We start from the raw sequence: 15,166 nt of genomic DNA, 5'->3' as shown, positions 1-15,166 counted from the left end.
GCTGGGTCTCCCCAGCCACTCTGGGTGGCTTCCACAGAGACCAAAAACACACTAAAATGTCACACATTAAAAACCTCCCTAAACAGGGCTGCCTTAAGATGTCTTCTGAATGTCAGATAGTTGTTTATCGCTTTTACATCTGAAGGGAGGGTGTTTCACAAGGCGGGCACCACCACCGAGAAGGCCCTCTGCCTGGTTCACTGTAACTTGGCTTCTCGCAGCAAGGGAACCGCCAGAAGGCCCTCGGAGCTGGACCTCAGTGTCCGGGCAGAACGATGGGGGTGGAGACGCTCCTTCAGGTCTACTGGGCCTTTGAGGCCGTTTAGGGCTTTCAAGGTCAGCACCAACACTTTGAATTGTGCTCGGAAATGTACTGGGAGCCAATGTAGGTCCCGGCGGCCGCTCCCAGTCCCCAGTCTGGCTGCCGCATTCTAGATTAATTGTAGTTTCCGGGTCACCTTCAAAGGCAGCCCCACGCAGAGCGCATTGCAGTAGTCCAAGTGAGAGATAACCAGAGCATGCACCACTCTGGCCAGACAGTCTGCGGGCAGGGAGGGTCTCATCCTGCGTACCAGGTGGAGCTGGCAGACAGATGCCCTGGACACAGAATTGACCTATAAGAAAAACTTAGTTTTGTCTTTTGGGGGAAATGGTTTTCGATTCTGGGCTCCCAGAGCTGTCCAAAGATACTGACCCCCTTCCCCTCTCCCCATTGCAGCTGGAGCTGGACGAGGGGGCGCCTGGCTACTCCTGCCGCCGGAACGCCCCTCCACGGGCCAAATACAAGCGCCTGGCCCAGGAGCTCCTCTTCGACCCGGACTGGCCTCCCCAGCCCCAGACGAGCACCCGAGCCCAGGTGCCCCCTGCTGAGAGCAGCGCCTGATGAAGGCGAAGAGGCCCTTCTGTTGCTTCAGCCGCAGTCCTTGCCGGGAAAACGCCTCCGAGCTTTTATTATCATTATTATTTATTCCGCACCCTTTCTTTGTTGGGTTCGTTGAGGGGAAGCGCCTCTTGGGAACTGTAGTTTGCAAGCTGCTATTTCTCTCCGTAAGGTGGGCGTGGCGAGACCCCACGCTCCAAGCCATGTAGCGTTCCGTGCGGCACGATCGCATCTCACGCAGCGGCTGTTCGGTTCCGAGGGTTCTGCGTGTACATGGAAATGGCGTGTATTCAAACCCTGGGAGTCACCCAAGCGCCGGGCGGGGGGATCCCCTGTACTCCCAGAGGCCAGCAAGCAAAGCGGGGGCAGCTTAAAAGGCTCTTAGCCTGCGAAATTGTCTCCTCGCTCCACATTTGCCCACTCAACCTCTTCGATCGGCAGAATCGGGGCTATGTAACCCCCATTTCCTGCGCTCGCACGCCCTCAATCGTTCGGCGCAGCAGTGTCTGCAGACTTTGGAACTCCCCGCCTATTGATCCCAAAGCGAGCGCTTTCAGCTGCGCCCCTTTCAGCGCCTGCTTAAAAGCATTCTCCTTTAGGCAACCCGACTTGAAATTTCAACCTGTTTCAGCTTTTCACTACAGTGGTACCTCTGGTTGTGAACGGGATCCGTTCCGGAGGCCCATTTGCAACATGAAAAGAACGCAACCCGCAGCAGAGCGTCTGCGCATGCGCGGGTTGCGATTCGCCGCATCTGCACATGCGTGTGACATCATTTTGCGCTCATGCGCGAGCGGCGAAACCCGTAGGTAACCCTTTCCAGTACTTCCGGGTTGCTGTGGGACGTAACCTGAAAGAACGTAACATGAAGCGGACGTAACATGAGGTATGACTGTACAGTGGTACCTCGGGTTACATACGCTTCAGGTTACATACGCTTCAGGTTACAGACTCCGCTAACCTAGAAATAGTACCTCGGGTTAAGAACTTTGCTTCAGGATGAGAACAGAAATCGTGCTCCGGCGGCGCGGCAGCAGCAGGAGGCCCCATTAGCTAAAGTGGTGCTTCAGGTTAAGAACAGTTTCAGGTTAAGTACGGACCTCCAGAACGAATTAAGTACTTAACCCGAGGTACCACTGTACGTTTTAAATTGCTGCCGTTGACCAAGTTCCCCTCGATTTCATAGTTTCATCTTTTGGGAGAAACCGCTTTGAGATGCTTGCCACCAAGCGGCGCATGGATTTTACAGAATAAATGAGCAGAAACCAACCTTGCGGGGCTCTAGGGTACCTGTGGTGTGTGTGGCAGTGCAGGAAGTCAGATGTTAATGAACATACCACAGCCGGCGCAATGAGCAGGCATCTCACTCCCCAAGCATATCAGACAGCTTAGAGAAGGGGTCCCCAAACTAAGGCCCACGGGCCGGATCAGGCCCAAGGGACTCGTTTATCTGGCCGATGGCGACCCCCACCACCCGCTCTTACCGGCGCTGCGCTGCGCAGCCACCCACTTCCGGGTCGGAGGAGCACTGGAAATAGCTTGTGTGCATGCGCAAGTGTTATTTCCGGTGCACATCCGGGTCGGAGGTAGCCTGTGCACATGCGCACAAGCTATTTCCGGTGCTCCTCTGACCCGGATGTGTGCCGGAAATAGCGTGTGCGCATGCGCAAACAACGCTTGTGCATGCGCATAAGTGATTTCCGGTGCTCCTCCGACCTGGAAGTGGGCGGCCGCGCAGCGCAGTGCCGGTAAGTTTCCAGTGCTCCTCTGGCCCGCCGCGCAATCGGCGCTGGAGACACCGGCCCGAGGCGCGGTAAGTTTGCTGACCCCTGGCTTAAAGGCTCTTTACGCCCTGGGTAACCCCAGGTGGACCTGGTGCGAAAACAGCCCTCGAACGCTCCACCTCACCCGGATTCGACTTGTGCCGTTTCAGCCGCGCATGGCTGAAATTGCGCAAGTCAGGTGCGCACGGGATTCGATTGTGCTGCACAGCAACGGTTAGCTGGTACGTCCCCCCCCCTTTCCTCCCCGATTCCGGCTCGCATAAACGCCCCACCTGCCCTGTTTTTAACGGTACCAGGAATTAGTATTACGGTTAATTACCTCTGCACAAGAGTCAGGGTTTTTAAGTGGGTTCTTTGGGGGGGGGGAGTTTTACATGGGGCTGGTCTTTTTTAAGGGGGGGTGTCTTTTGGATACCTCGCTCCTCTGGCAATTTGGGGGGCAAAGCAAGAGCCTTTGGGTGGGGGTCCTGTGCCCCTCTTTTGGGATCAAGGAACAGGAAGCCGTTGCCTCCGAAGGGGGCCGGGGGCGGCTTTTAAACTACTTTTTCTTTCACTGGCTTTCTTTTTTTTATTAAAAGGAAAATAAATAAATAAAGATTATTATATGTAAAACTTCTACGTTGTTGGGTTTTTTTGTAACTAATTATTATTTAATTTCCAATTACTAAAATCCGATGTAAACCACATGTTATCCATTTCAAATGGCAATTCAGATTCAAATATATATCAGTTATAAAGCCAATTATACATTTTGGATGGTCTCCCGCGTGCTGGATTTCAAGGTGAGATGATTTTGTTTCAGCCTGGTTCCGAAGTCTGAACTCATCCAATTACATTCAGTCTTGATCTTACGCCATTATCAGCAGCTACAGGAGTTTTAACACATTTAATAAATTTTATTTATTATAAAATTTATAGATTTTTTTTTAAAAAAAACCCTCTATATTATTGTTGATTGTGGGAGAAAATCAATCTCTCTCTCTCTCTCTTAAATTCTTCTTCCCTTCCAGAAGTTCTGGAGAGATAGTGGGGAAAATATTTTCCCACACTTGTTTTTGCCCCAAAGAGGAATAATGGGATCGGATTAATTTTATTTACGGGCTTGGAAATGACCGTTTCTGCATGCGCTGCACCTGACAGGAGTTTGCGCTGACATTGCAGTCCTACGGATGACGAGAGCAGTAGATCTTTTTGCAGCCCTGCCAAGCGCAGGGGAATTAGAATGTCAGAACAAGGCGGGACAAAAACGTCGGAATTGCTTTTTGGGGTGGGGGCCCTTGTGCTTTTTCTGGCCCCTTTCATCAGTAATAAACGAAAATCTGCCCTTATTCCCTTATGGGGGACACAAGGACCCTTATAGAGTCCTTTGCAGGTTCACCATCGGTCGGGGAATTTGCTTTGTATTTGCGATGGAGAAGAACCCCGCTGGATCAGGCCAGTCCAGCCTCCTAAACTCACAGCAGCTGAACAGTTGCCTAAATGGGAAACCAGCAAATAGGATCCGAGTTGTTAAGTTGTGGGCGAACATATCAGACGACACAGCGATTCTCCAACAGCTCTTGTTTATTCAGAGGCCAGAATAGAACTGAACTGAAGAGCTCAGTCAGCCTGCTTACCGTATTTTTCACTCTATAAGACGCACCAGACCACAAGACGCACCTAGTTTTTGGAGGAGGAAAACAAGAAAAAATATATTCTGAATCTCAGAAGCCAGAACAGCAAGAGGGACCGCTGCGCAGTGAGGGATCGCTCCATAAGACGCACACACATTTCCCCTTACTTTTTAGTAAGAGTCTTATAGAGCAAAAAATACGGTATTTAATAAATGTACCAAGCAAACACGTACATTAATATATTAACCACATGTCTGAAGCAGCACAGGAAGACAGTCCTGAAACCATTCTGACTCCCAAACTGACCAAATGATTTCTCTGCAAGGTCGAAGGAAAATGGAAAAGCCTCCCCGTTGTCTTTTCCTTCACAAATCCTGTCTTAAGGGTATGTCTGTGTATGAATAGGGTGAACCTGTGACCTGGCAGGAACAAAGTATTTATCATTGCAAAAGAATGGCCAGGCTCCCCTGGGTATCCAATTAAGTGAGCATTAACAGGTAACTGCCAGACAGGAGATAAACAACGCACTCAGATTTCTGCTGTAGACCGCCTTTTCTGTGATGTAGGTATGATGTATCTGGGGTGTGGTCTTGGGCTTCAGGGCGGGCAATTTAAAATGTCTCTATAAGGGAGGGCACACCTGGGTTCGGGGTCCTCCTCCATCCTCCTGCGTGTGAAGGGGGCACCTTGTTGCAACAGTTCAATAAAGATCAGACTTACTAGGTGCTTTGCTTCTTAATATTCTCTGGTTGGCCTCTGTTCTTTTCTCCGACCGATGGAGAACCTGCAAAGGACTCTATAAGGGCTCTTGTGTCCCCCATAAGGGAATGAGGGAAGATTTTTGTTTATTATACTGGAAAACCCCAAACGCTGCAATACTTTCCTCCTAGGCTAAGAGGGAATCGCTCTCTTCGTTTCAGTGGCTCTTTTTCGAACTTTCCCCCCGTTCTACAACAATGCGCCTCCGTACTAGGAGAAATACGGTAGCCCTTGGTGGCGTCGGGGAGAATTCGGCCCTTCTACTAGGTGGCGGCGGTACTTTGGGCAGAGGCCAACATGGCGGCCTCCTGGGCGGCGTCAGGAAGCTGCGCCTGCGCGGGGAGGAGCCGGGGTTGGGGGGTGGGAAAGGAGGCGGCCCCCCGCCCAAGGCGCCACGACAACAGCGGCAGCTGCTCCAGAGGTGGTGGTCTTGGCCCACCCCCCCACCTTGACCAGCCCCCCCAACTCGCCGCCATGTCTGGGGTGCAAAGGATGAAAGTGGCCAACGAGAGGCACAGCAAGAGCATCACTCAGAGGGGGGGCCTCCATCGGGCCCCGGTATATGTGGGGGCTGGGGGGGAGTTTGCAATGGGGGGGTGAACTAGGGAGGGGGAATCGGAAAGGGGAGAAAGTGGGGAGGGGGAGTTTGCAATGGGGGGTGAAAGTGGGGAGGGGGAGTTTGCAATGGGGGGTGAAAGTGGGGAGGGGGAGTTTGCAATGAGGGGTGCACTAGGGAGGGGGAGTTGGAAAGGGCACAAAGTGGGGAGGGGGAGTTTGCAATGGGGGGGACTAGGTGGGGGGAATTGGAAAGGGGAGAAAGTAGGGAGGGGGAGTTTGCAATTGGGGGCGAAAGGGGGGAGCACCTGGGCTTGTGGGGAGATGAAGAATTGGGGAAGCAATGAATTTATTTCAAAAACACCCCCCCCTTTTGAGATTTTTGCAAAGATGGGGGGAGCAGCTTAGGTCAGGAGGGATGAGGTTCGGAGGGGAGTGGGGAGGATCACCTGAACTCTTGCCCCCCAAAAAACCCCCACAGGTAAGTCTGAGGCTGCAACCCCATTCATGCACCCTGAGTTCCCTGGGAGCAAAGCCCCCCCCATATGAGCACCCTGGGGTCTTCTGCGGAAAGGGGAGCGGAGTTGCACCCTCACCGCTGGAGGGGTTGCTTAGGGAAAGCCTGATTTTGGGGGGGGGGTGTTTTGCAATTGTCTCTTAAGGGGGCTGGAATGGGGGGGTCTATCCTTGGAAGGACTCCCCCCCCATTAGTTTCTATTAATTTCCAGGGCCTCTTCTGCCAGTTTTCTGATTCTGCCCTGTGTTTATTATCTGCGTTTGAATAGGGGTAAACCTATAAGAGTTGCAGAAAGCTAAAAACGCATGGAAGATAATTGTAGCTAAACGGATATATTTTCTGCGTCAGTTTAGTTTGCGTAAGCCGCCTCGAGTCCCAGTCTGGGGGGAAATGGGGGGAGGTATAAATAAGTATAATAATAATAATAATGGTCTCTGAGCCCATCTGTGTATTGCTGTCCTATGATCAAAGTGTGTGGGGGGGGGGGGTTAAAAGGGAATTTTGGGAATGTGAGGGAAGTCACCTAGGAAAGTTGTGTCTCTCTAACACTCTCCTGGTCTCTTTCCCTTCTGTGAAGACACCCCAAGAGGAAAAAGCCCCCGTTGGCCCCTGGCTCCTGGCCCTCTTCGTCTTCGTGGTCTGCGGATCAGGTGATTTTCCCATTTATTAACAGATTCTCATAGAATTGAAAGGGACCCCCAGGGGCAAATAAGGCCTTTAAGAACCATATTGTCAGAAAATCACTGTTTAATGTCTGGACAAAATATAAAGACTTGCTGGAAAATAAAACACCAAGGTGGCTTTCACCTCTGGAAGCTAAGGCCCGAAAAAGACCCAATATGGAGGCTAAATGGCCAAAATATTGGGAAATACTAGAAAAGGATGGAGACAATTGGAAATTGCAGAGTTTGGAGAAAATGAAAGACAAAGTGCGAGATTGGTTACATTACGCTCAGATTAAAGAAGTTTTCAAAAATGATAAGAAACTAGGGTTCCAGGTGGAGAAATCGAAACTAGAAACAGAATTGTTAGAACCAAAGATTAAGGTACTTTCAAGGATGTATAACTTGCTGTTGAAATGGAATACACAAGATGAAACGGTTAAATCGGCTATGATAAGGTGGGCACAGGACATTGGGTATAATATTATGTTTGAGGACTGGGAGAGGTTGTGGAGTAATGGATTGAAATTTACTGCATGTAACGCTCTGAAAGAAAATGTAATGAAAATGATTTATAGATGGTATATGACCCCAGTCAAACTCGTAAAAATTTACCACCTGTCTGATAATAAGTGTTGGAAATGTAAAGAGTGTGAGGGAACGTTCTTCCACCTCTGGTGGACTTGCCCTAAAGTGAAGGCGTTCTGGGAAATGATTTATAATGAATTGAAAAAGGTATTTAAATATACCTTCACTAAGAAACCAGAGGCCTTCCTTTTGGGTATAGTCGGCCAAGGGGTGGCAAAGAAGGATCAGACATTTTTTATGTATGCAACAACAGCAGCAAGGATACTTCTCGCAAAACACTGGAAAACCCAAGATCTACCCACACTGGAAGAATGGCAGATGCAACTGATAGACTGCATGGAACTGGCTGAAATGACCGGCAGAATTCGTGACTTGGGAGAAGAGAGGATTGAGGAGGATTGGAAGAAATTTAAGAATTATTTACAAAAGCATTGTAATTTGAGTGAATGCTAAATAAGATGCTAGACTAAAATAACTGAGCACCACTAAACTTAGAAGTTTTTAAGAAAATAAGTAAGACTGTGAAAATTTAACTCCTTTCGAGAATTATAAGATTATGAAATATAGAAGGGATATAAGAATTTAAATAAGATGATAAATTGCTGACAAAATGTTACAACGATGAAAGTGGGAGCGGGAGATGTGAGGAAGTCCAAAGAAAATGTGAAACTATGTTAAGACAAATGTTATATTGTTTATTATGTTTACTTTTATTGTAAAACCCAATAAATTGCTTTAAAAAAAAAAAAGAAAGGGACCCCCAGGGGTCATCCAGCCCAACCCGCCACAGTGTCTCTCTTTTCCTTAAAAAGCTCAGGGTTGCAAATGCGACTTCCCATTTTATCCTCACAAAAATGAGGATAAAATGTGGGGGGGGGGGGGGCACGAGAGAGAGCAACCAGTCCAAGAAGAACATTTTTACTCATTTATTTCAACAATTTAGATATTGCTTAAGCAGTGTACACAAAGGTTATGAAAGAGGCATGGAAAGATAAATTCACTTAACATGGACAAGAAGGTAAAAGGTAAAGGACCCCTGGACGGTTAAGTCCAGTCAAAGGCAACTATGGGGTTGCGGCGCTCATCTCGCTTTCAGGCCGAGGGAGACGGCATTTTGTCCACAGACAGCTTCTCGGCTCATGTGGCCAGCAGGACTAAACCGCTTCTGGCACAACGGGACACCGTGACAGATGCCAGAGCGCACGGAAACGCCGTTTACCTTCCCACCGGAGCGGTACCTATTTATCTACTCGCACTGGTGTGCTTTCGAACTGCTAGGTTGGCAGGAGCAGGGACTGAGCAACGGGAGCTCACCCCGTCGCGGGGATTCGAACCGCCGACCTTCCGATCGGCAAGCCCAAGAGGCTCAGTGGTTTAGACCACAGCGCCACCCGCGTCCCTCATTGACAAGAAACACTTACTGAAAAGGTCTGGTTAAATTATTATTATTATTTATTATTGTTATTATATTTATTACCTGCTGTTCTCCACATGGCCCTCCAAAACATTTTTAGTTAATTTATTTCATAAAATTCACACACCAGCAGGGGGAATGAACAACAATAATTTAAGATTATTGAAAGGTAAAGCTGTTCTGCCCTGTGTGAACAGGATCCTGGAATGGGTGAGCCCACTGGCCGGATCCAAGCATGTTATTCTTACGTTTCTCCCTCTTACTCTTCACAGCCATCTTCCAGATTATCCAGAGCATCCGACTTGGAGGTTAATGGGGAGAAGACGGGATGCTTTTCCGACTGCTGCCACCAATCCTGCTCTCAGGGAACTGTGGGATCTTTTCTGGACCTCCCAAGTTGCAGCCATGACAGTCTTCCTCTGCCTGCTTCCAAGAACCAGATCTCTCCCTCCCTGCCTGCTCTCGTGAGACCCCCGAACCGATTCCCTCCCCGCTCTCTGTCCCTTCAGCTGTTGACCACTTCTGAGGGACGCTGGACTGAACGGGGGCGATCCGTCTCCTCTCCCCTTCGCCTCGTGGAAGCGCGGGGCTTTTTCCTTTGGAACTGAAACGATGCGTTGCAACAAGGAGGAAGGTCTACAGCCGGTTTGCGGCATTTGGGGTTGGAGGACGGGGTGCAGAGTTGGGGAGGCTTGTTCCGGATCCCATATTCCTCTCAACCCGTTATCAACCTGCAGTTCATTCTCCCTCACCATTCCGGTCGAGCCGCTGAAATAAAGTCGCCTTGTTGGAATATTTGCCACAAACCCAAGTAATTCTAAATTTCTTAATAAATAGTGTCACCATGTTGTTGTTGTTGAGTCATTTAGTCGTGTCCGCCTCTTCGTGACCCCCTGGACTAGAGCACGCCAGGCCCTCCTGTCTTCCACTGCCTCCCGCAGTTTGGTCAAACTCATGCTGGTAGCTTTGAGAACACTGTCCCACCATCTCGTCCTCCGTCGTCCCCTTCTCCTTCTGCCCTCCATCTTTCCCAACATCAGGGTCTTTTTCAGGGTGTCTTCTCTTCTCATGAGGTGGCCAAAGTCTTGGAGCCTCAGCTTCAGGATCTGTCCTTCCAGTGAGCACTCAGGGCTGATTTCCTTCCGAATGGAGAGGTTGGATCTTCTTGCAGTCCATGGGACTCTCAAGAGTCTCCTCCAGCACCAGAATTCAAAAGCATCCATTCTTCGGCGATCAGCCTTCTTGATGGTCCAGCTCTCACTTCCATACATCACAGCTGGGAAAACCAGAGCTTTTACAATACAGACCCTTGTTGGCAAGGTGATGTCTCTACTTTCACCATAGAGAGGGTTGTTTATGTGTGTGTGTCTCCAAATCCATTTGCCTCGTCTGCCGTTTGCCAGGCCAGGAAATGACAGGCCCAGTTGCCCTAGAGATCCATCATAGACCTGTCGGTGGAAATCTAAAGTATGTAGGTGGCAAGTCCCTTTGTGCATAGTTAAACTGAAATTCGCTCCTCCGGGAGGCAGTGATCACCACCAACCTGGATGGCTTGAAAAGAGAATTGTACAGATTTGTGGCGGAGAGGGATTTCTGTGGTTTACTAGCCATAATGGCTATACTCTGCCTCCACCATCCCTCCCCACCCCCCAATTTTTTTTATTGATTTTCACATTTATCACATAAAAGATTAAAAAATAACATAAAGAAAAATGCTTCAAATTCCTAATTTCATTACATTAATAACTGACTTCCTCAAATCTCCTCTGACTGAATTTCATTATATCTCCAGTTTAACAGTTCTCCAAATTCATATTTCTAATGATATTAACTTCTTTCATTTACTAACCTCATCTCCTTTATTAATATTAAAATCCATAATAATTACTAACACATGTTCTTATTCTACCCCTAAGCCTATTTATTACTTCCAAGAATTTTCTGTTTATCTTATATTACAATATTTAGCTAGATATTCTTTAAATTCCTTCCAGTCCTCTTGTGTCTCCTCTTCTTTCCGGTCACGGATTCTTCCAGTCAGGTCTGCCAGCTCCAAAAAGTCCAACATCTTCATCTGCCATTCTTCTATTGTTGGTATCTCTTGTGATTTCCAATTTTTGGCTAATAAAAGTCTTGCCGCTGTGGTGGCATACAAAAGCCTCCACCCTACCTCTTGAAATGAACAGAAGTAAACAGATGAGACTGGTGCTGTTTAGTTTCTTCACCTTTGCGTAATATGAAGGAGGGTGAAATCCGAAGCAGCCGAGAACTTCTGAAATTACCTTCTTCAAACTGGGGGGGACAGACACTAGGATTTCAAATGAGAGTCAAGATAAGCAAATACAATGGGACCCAGAAATCCGACTGGATTGGAATGCGGTCTTGGGGTTGCAGTGGCCGGTTGTTTTTGGAAACACATCAACTCAGCACACAGGAACAAAAAATAAATGGACAAAGCAAATTGGGTTTCGGGCATAATCAGAAATTAAACTTCTGTCATAAAAAAAACCCTTTTATAAGTTTCCTTTGTGCTACGCTTTGGTCTGACCCTTCTAAGAAAAGAGATTGGCAGCGCTGGGAGACGTTTAGAAGAGGATGAACATAGCACAGAGAAAGGAGGACCAGGAAAGACCCTCTGTCTGAAAATATGGGGAGCTGCTGCCAGTGCTCAAGGCAAGGCCAGCTGCTTCTGTGCCTATATGTTGTTGTTTAGTCATGTCCGCCTCTTCTTGACCCCCTGGACCAGACCACGCCAGGCCCTCCTGTCTTCCATTGCCTCCCGCAGTTTGGTCAAACTCATGCTGGTAGCTTCGAGAACACTGTCCCACCATCTCGTCCTCTGTCGTCCCCTTCTCCTTGCGCCCTCCATCTTTCCCAACATCAGGGTCTTTTCCAGGGAGTCTTCTCTTCTCATGAGGTGGCCAAAGGATTGGAGCCTCAGCTTCAGGATCTGTCCTTCCAGTGAGCACTCAGGGCTGATTTCCTTCAGAATGGATACGTTTGATCTTCTTGCAGTCCATGGGACTCTCAAGAGTCTCCTCCAGCACCATAACTCAAAAGCATCCATTCTTCGGCGATCAGCCTTCTTTATAGTCCAGCTCTCACTTCCATACATCACTACTGGGAAAACCATGGCTTTAACTATACGGACCTTTGTTGGCAAGGTGATGTCTCTGCTTTTGAAGATGCTGTCTAGGTTTGTCATTGCTTTTCTCCCAAGAAGCAGGCGTCTTTTAATTTCGTGACTGCTGTCACCATCTGCAGTGATCATGGAGCCCAAGAAAGTCAAATCTCTCACTGCCTCCATTTCTTCCCCTTCTATTTGCCAGGAGGTGATGGGCCCAGTGGCCATGATCGTTTTTTTGATGTTGAGCTTCAGACCACATTTTGCGCTCTCCTATTTCACCCTCATTAAAAGGTTCTTTAATTCCTCCTCACTTTCTGCCATCAAGGTTGTGTCATCTGCACATCTGAGGTTGTTGATATTTCTTCCGGCTGTCTTAATTCCAGTTAGGGATTCATCCAGCCCTGTGCATATATAAGAAAGGGCAAAGGGTGTGGATCTTTTCTGGCTTAGAAAAAACAGACAACTGGGAGGCAGATCTGTTATGCAGGCTGAGGCAGCCAGCCTGAACTTGGTGCAAAAATTGGGGATCTCCATGGTAAGAGGTTTTAAAATAAAATAAATATCAAAGACCATATTGCAGGGCTGCTGTTAGCAGGGCGCCCAGGGAGAGAACATCCTGGCGCAGCCTTCCCTGTCCTGCATAGCTGTCAACATTTCTCTTTTTTTTAAGGGAAATTCCCTTATTCCGAATAGGATTCCTCGCAAGAAAAGGGGAAAGTTGACAGCTATGCGGTCCTGGCCCTCTAAAAGGGAAACATTTCCTTTTAATAATAATAATAATAATAATAATATCAACAATAATTTTTATTTATACCCCGCCCTCCCCAGCCAAGGCCGGGCTCAGGGCGGCTAACAAGCAATAATAAAAACAAATTGAATGAATGCAACTGAAAAACAAGATTAAAATATAACATTAAAATACTGAAACATTAAAATTTTAAAATCCAGCTTCATCATAGGAGGAGAAAGAAAAAAGAGAACATTTCCTTTTAAGACTACAACTCCCATCCTCTCTCTCACTGCGAGCCTCGCCCAGCTGTCACTGGCGGGAAGTGGAGTCTCTGGAGGGCGCCAGGTTGGGGAACGGGGGCGAAAGGGAGCCGGGACTTTCCGCTTGCCACGCTACTCTAGCCCTTTCACCCAGCTCTATTGTCGCGCTGACGACACTCTAGCCACCGGCGGCCTCCTCGCCGGAAGACGCAGCGTGTGACGCTCTAGCAGTCTCCTTTTTCGCGCCTCTTCTCCCCAACATGTCGGAGCGCCACAGAGCGCCCGCGTCCTAGAGCGTCCCACCCACCCCCTTGCCTAGTCTGGGCGGGGCTTTGGTTCCTTTTTTTCCCCCTTATGAATTCCACGAACGCTGCTTTCGTCTAACAAGTCGTTACTTACTTTCCACACAAGCCCAATTATCATCATTAAAGGAAGGAGAGTTACCGGAAGTCCCGCCTCCACCCAAGCCCAATTATTATTAACGGGAGGAGAGATGCCGGAAGTCCCGCCTCTTCCTCTCCCATTGCACATCCGGGTCACGCCTCCGTGCCTCGCGACCTCATTCGCTGTCCGGAGAGGAACCGGAAGTGGCGGGTGACCCGGAGCCAGTCTTCCGGCGCGGGGGAAGGAGAAGGAGCGCGAGGCTGCGCGGGCGAGCGAGGAGAGAGGGAGGCGGGAAAGGAGGAGAGGACCGGCCCGGCCTTCCTCCGCCCTGCTCTTCCTCCTCTGGCCGGGGCGGGAGGCGGCCCCGTCGGTGAGTGAGGCCCCCTCGGGGCAGCCAAGGCCCTGAACCAGCGCCTCTTCAGCCTGTGGCTCCCCAGGGGCGCGTGGACTACAACGCCCATCATCCTTGACCAGGCACAGGCAAAGTCCGGCCCTCCAGATGTTTTGGAGGACATCTGCTTCCTCCAGGAACCTTACTTTTCTAGAATGTAACGGTGTCCATCTTCTCCAGGCATAGGCAAACTCAGCCCTCCACATGTTTTTGGGACTACATTTCCCATCATCCTTGACCACTGGTCCTCTTAGCTAGGGATGATGGGAGCTGTAGTTCCAAAACATCTGGAGGGCCGAGTTTACCTATGCCTGCCCTTAAGGGAAGCCCAAAACTCCGGCCCTCCACATGTTTTGGGACTACAACTCCCATCATCCCTGACCACTGGTCCTGTTAGCTAGGGATGATGGGAGTTGTAGTCCCAAAACATGTGGAGGTCTGAGTTTGCCTATGCTTGCCCTAAAGGGAAACCCAAAATCCCAAGACTCTGGCCCTCCAGATGTTTTGGAACGACAACTCCCATCATCCCTGACCACTGGTCCTGTTAGCTAGGGATGATGGGAGTTGTCGTTCCAAAACAGCTGGAGGACCAGAGTTTGCCTATGCTTGTCCTTGACCGTTGGGCTGAGCTGGCCGTGGATGATGGGGCTTGTAGTCCAAGACCACTGGAGGGCACCGGGTTGGGCCAGGACCAGTGGTCAGGGATGATGGGAATTGTAGTCCCAAAACAGCTGGAGACCCAAATTTGGAAAACACTGGACTAGAACAGTGTTTCTTCAACCTGGGCGAAGTGGGCTAGGCGTGGGTGGACCACAACACCCATCATCCTTGATCGTTGGGCTGAGCTGGCCGTGGATGATGGGATGTGTGGCCCAAGACCACTGGAGGGCACCAGGTCGGGGAAGGTTTGTCTGCAGCAGGGTTTCCCACACTTGGGTCTCACGCTGTTTTTGTGACTGCAACTCCCATCATCCCTGGCTGGCCATCCTCTGCCTTAAACCCTGGAGAGCGGCTGCCAGTCACTGTAGGCCAGGCACCCCCAAACTCGGCTGTTTTGGGACTCCAGTTCCCATCATCCCTGACCACTGGTCCTGTTAGCTAGGGATGATGGGAGTTGTAGTCCCTAAAGAGCTGGAGAGCCAAGTTTGGGGATGCTTGCCCTAGGCAATACTGAGCTAGATAGATCAGAGGCCTGACTCAGTCTAAGGCATTGGTTCCCAAATAGTGTTCTTTGGACTCCAGAGGGTCTGTGGTACCATTCGCATAACAAAAATTGCCATAGATATATCAACAATTTCAAAAGTAGGGGATCCATGGCTTGGCTTTTGAGAAACGGGGTCTGCAGTACTTAACTAACTGGCAACCACTGATCTAAGGCATCTTTCTACGTTCCGAGAGTTTTCTAAATGTATTTCCTTTTAACTTCTCTGACTATAATGCCACGCAACCATATGTAAATGACTATCCATTGAAAATCTGGCATCACTGGATCGAATTCCTCA

The 15,166-nt window shown here is 49.2% G+C and overlaps 3 protein-coding genes across 6 annotated transcripts in view; all 3 read left to right on the top strand.

Annotated features, from left to right (window-relative positions):
- LOC308462199 (polyamine-transporting ATPase 13A3-like) overlaps positions 1 to 3,280 on the top strand; it is a 64,725-nt gene extending 61,445 nt beyond the window's left edge. For 2 of the 3 annotated variants that reach the window (XM_080979625.1, XM_080979626.1), the window contains exon 33: positions 719 to 3,280. In XM_080979625.1, coding sequence (XP_080835751.1) covers positions 719 to 883 — 165 coding nt within the window. In that variant the 3' untranslated portion in view covers positions 884 to 3,280. The remainder of the gene's footprint in view (positions 1 to 718) is intronic. The other variant, XR_013979062.1, reaches the window with a different exon arrangement.
- Positions 3,281 to 5,395: 2,115 nt separating this feature from the next.
- LOC308461798 (stress-associated endoplasmic reticulum protein 2-like) lies at positions 5,396 to 9,621 on the top strand. Its single transcript, XM_080978967.1, has 3 exons — positions 5,396 to 5,594; positions 6,686 to 6,758; positions 9,045 to 9,621. Exons 1-3 carry the CDS (start codon positions 5,511 to 5,513, stop codon positions 9,083 to 9,085), a joined length of 198 nt encoding a protein of 65 aa, XP_080835093.1. The 5' UTR covers positions 5,396 to 5,510; the 3' UTR covers positions 9,086 to 9,621.
- A 3,862-nt stretch (positions 9,622 to 13,483) lies between these two features.
- SRRT (serrate, RNA effector molecule) overlaps positions 13,484 to 15,166 on the top strand; it is a 34,967-nt gene continuing 33,284 nt past the window's right edge. Inside the window, exon 1 of one of the 2 annotated variants that reach the window (XM_080979705.1) lies at positions 13,484 to 13,643. The gene's annotated coding sequence lies outside the window, so the exon portion shown is untranslated. The remainder of the gene's footprint in view (positions 13,644 to 15,166) is intronic. The other variant, XM_080979706.1, reaches the window with a different exon arrangement.

Source organism: Podarcis pityusensis, assembly GCF_964106645.2.
Source record: "Podarcis pityusensis genome assembly, chromosome: 13".
NCBI classification, from domain to species: domain Eukaryota; kingdom Metazoa; phylum Chordata; class Lepidosauria; order Squamata; family Lacertidae; genus Podarcis; species Podarcis pityusensis.
The sequence above is the reverse complement of the archived record's forward strand: the minus strand, read 5'-3'. Positions and strand labels throughout refer to the sequence as shown.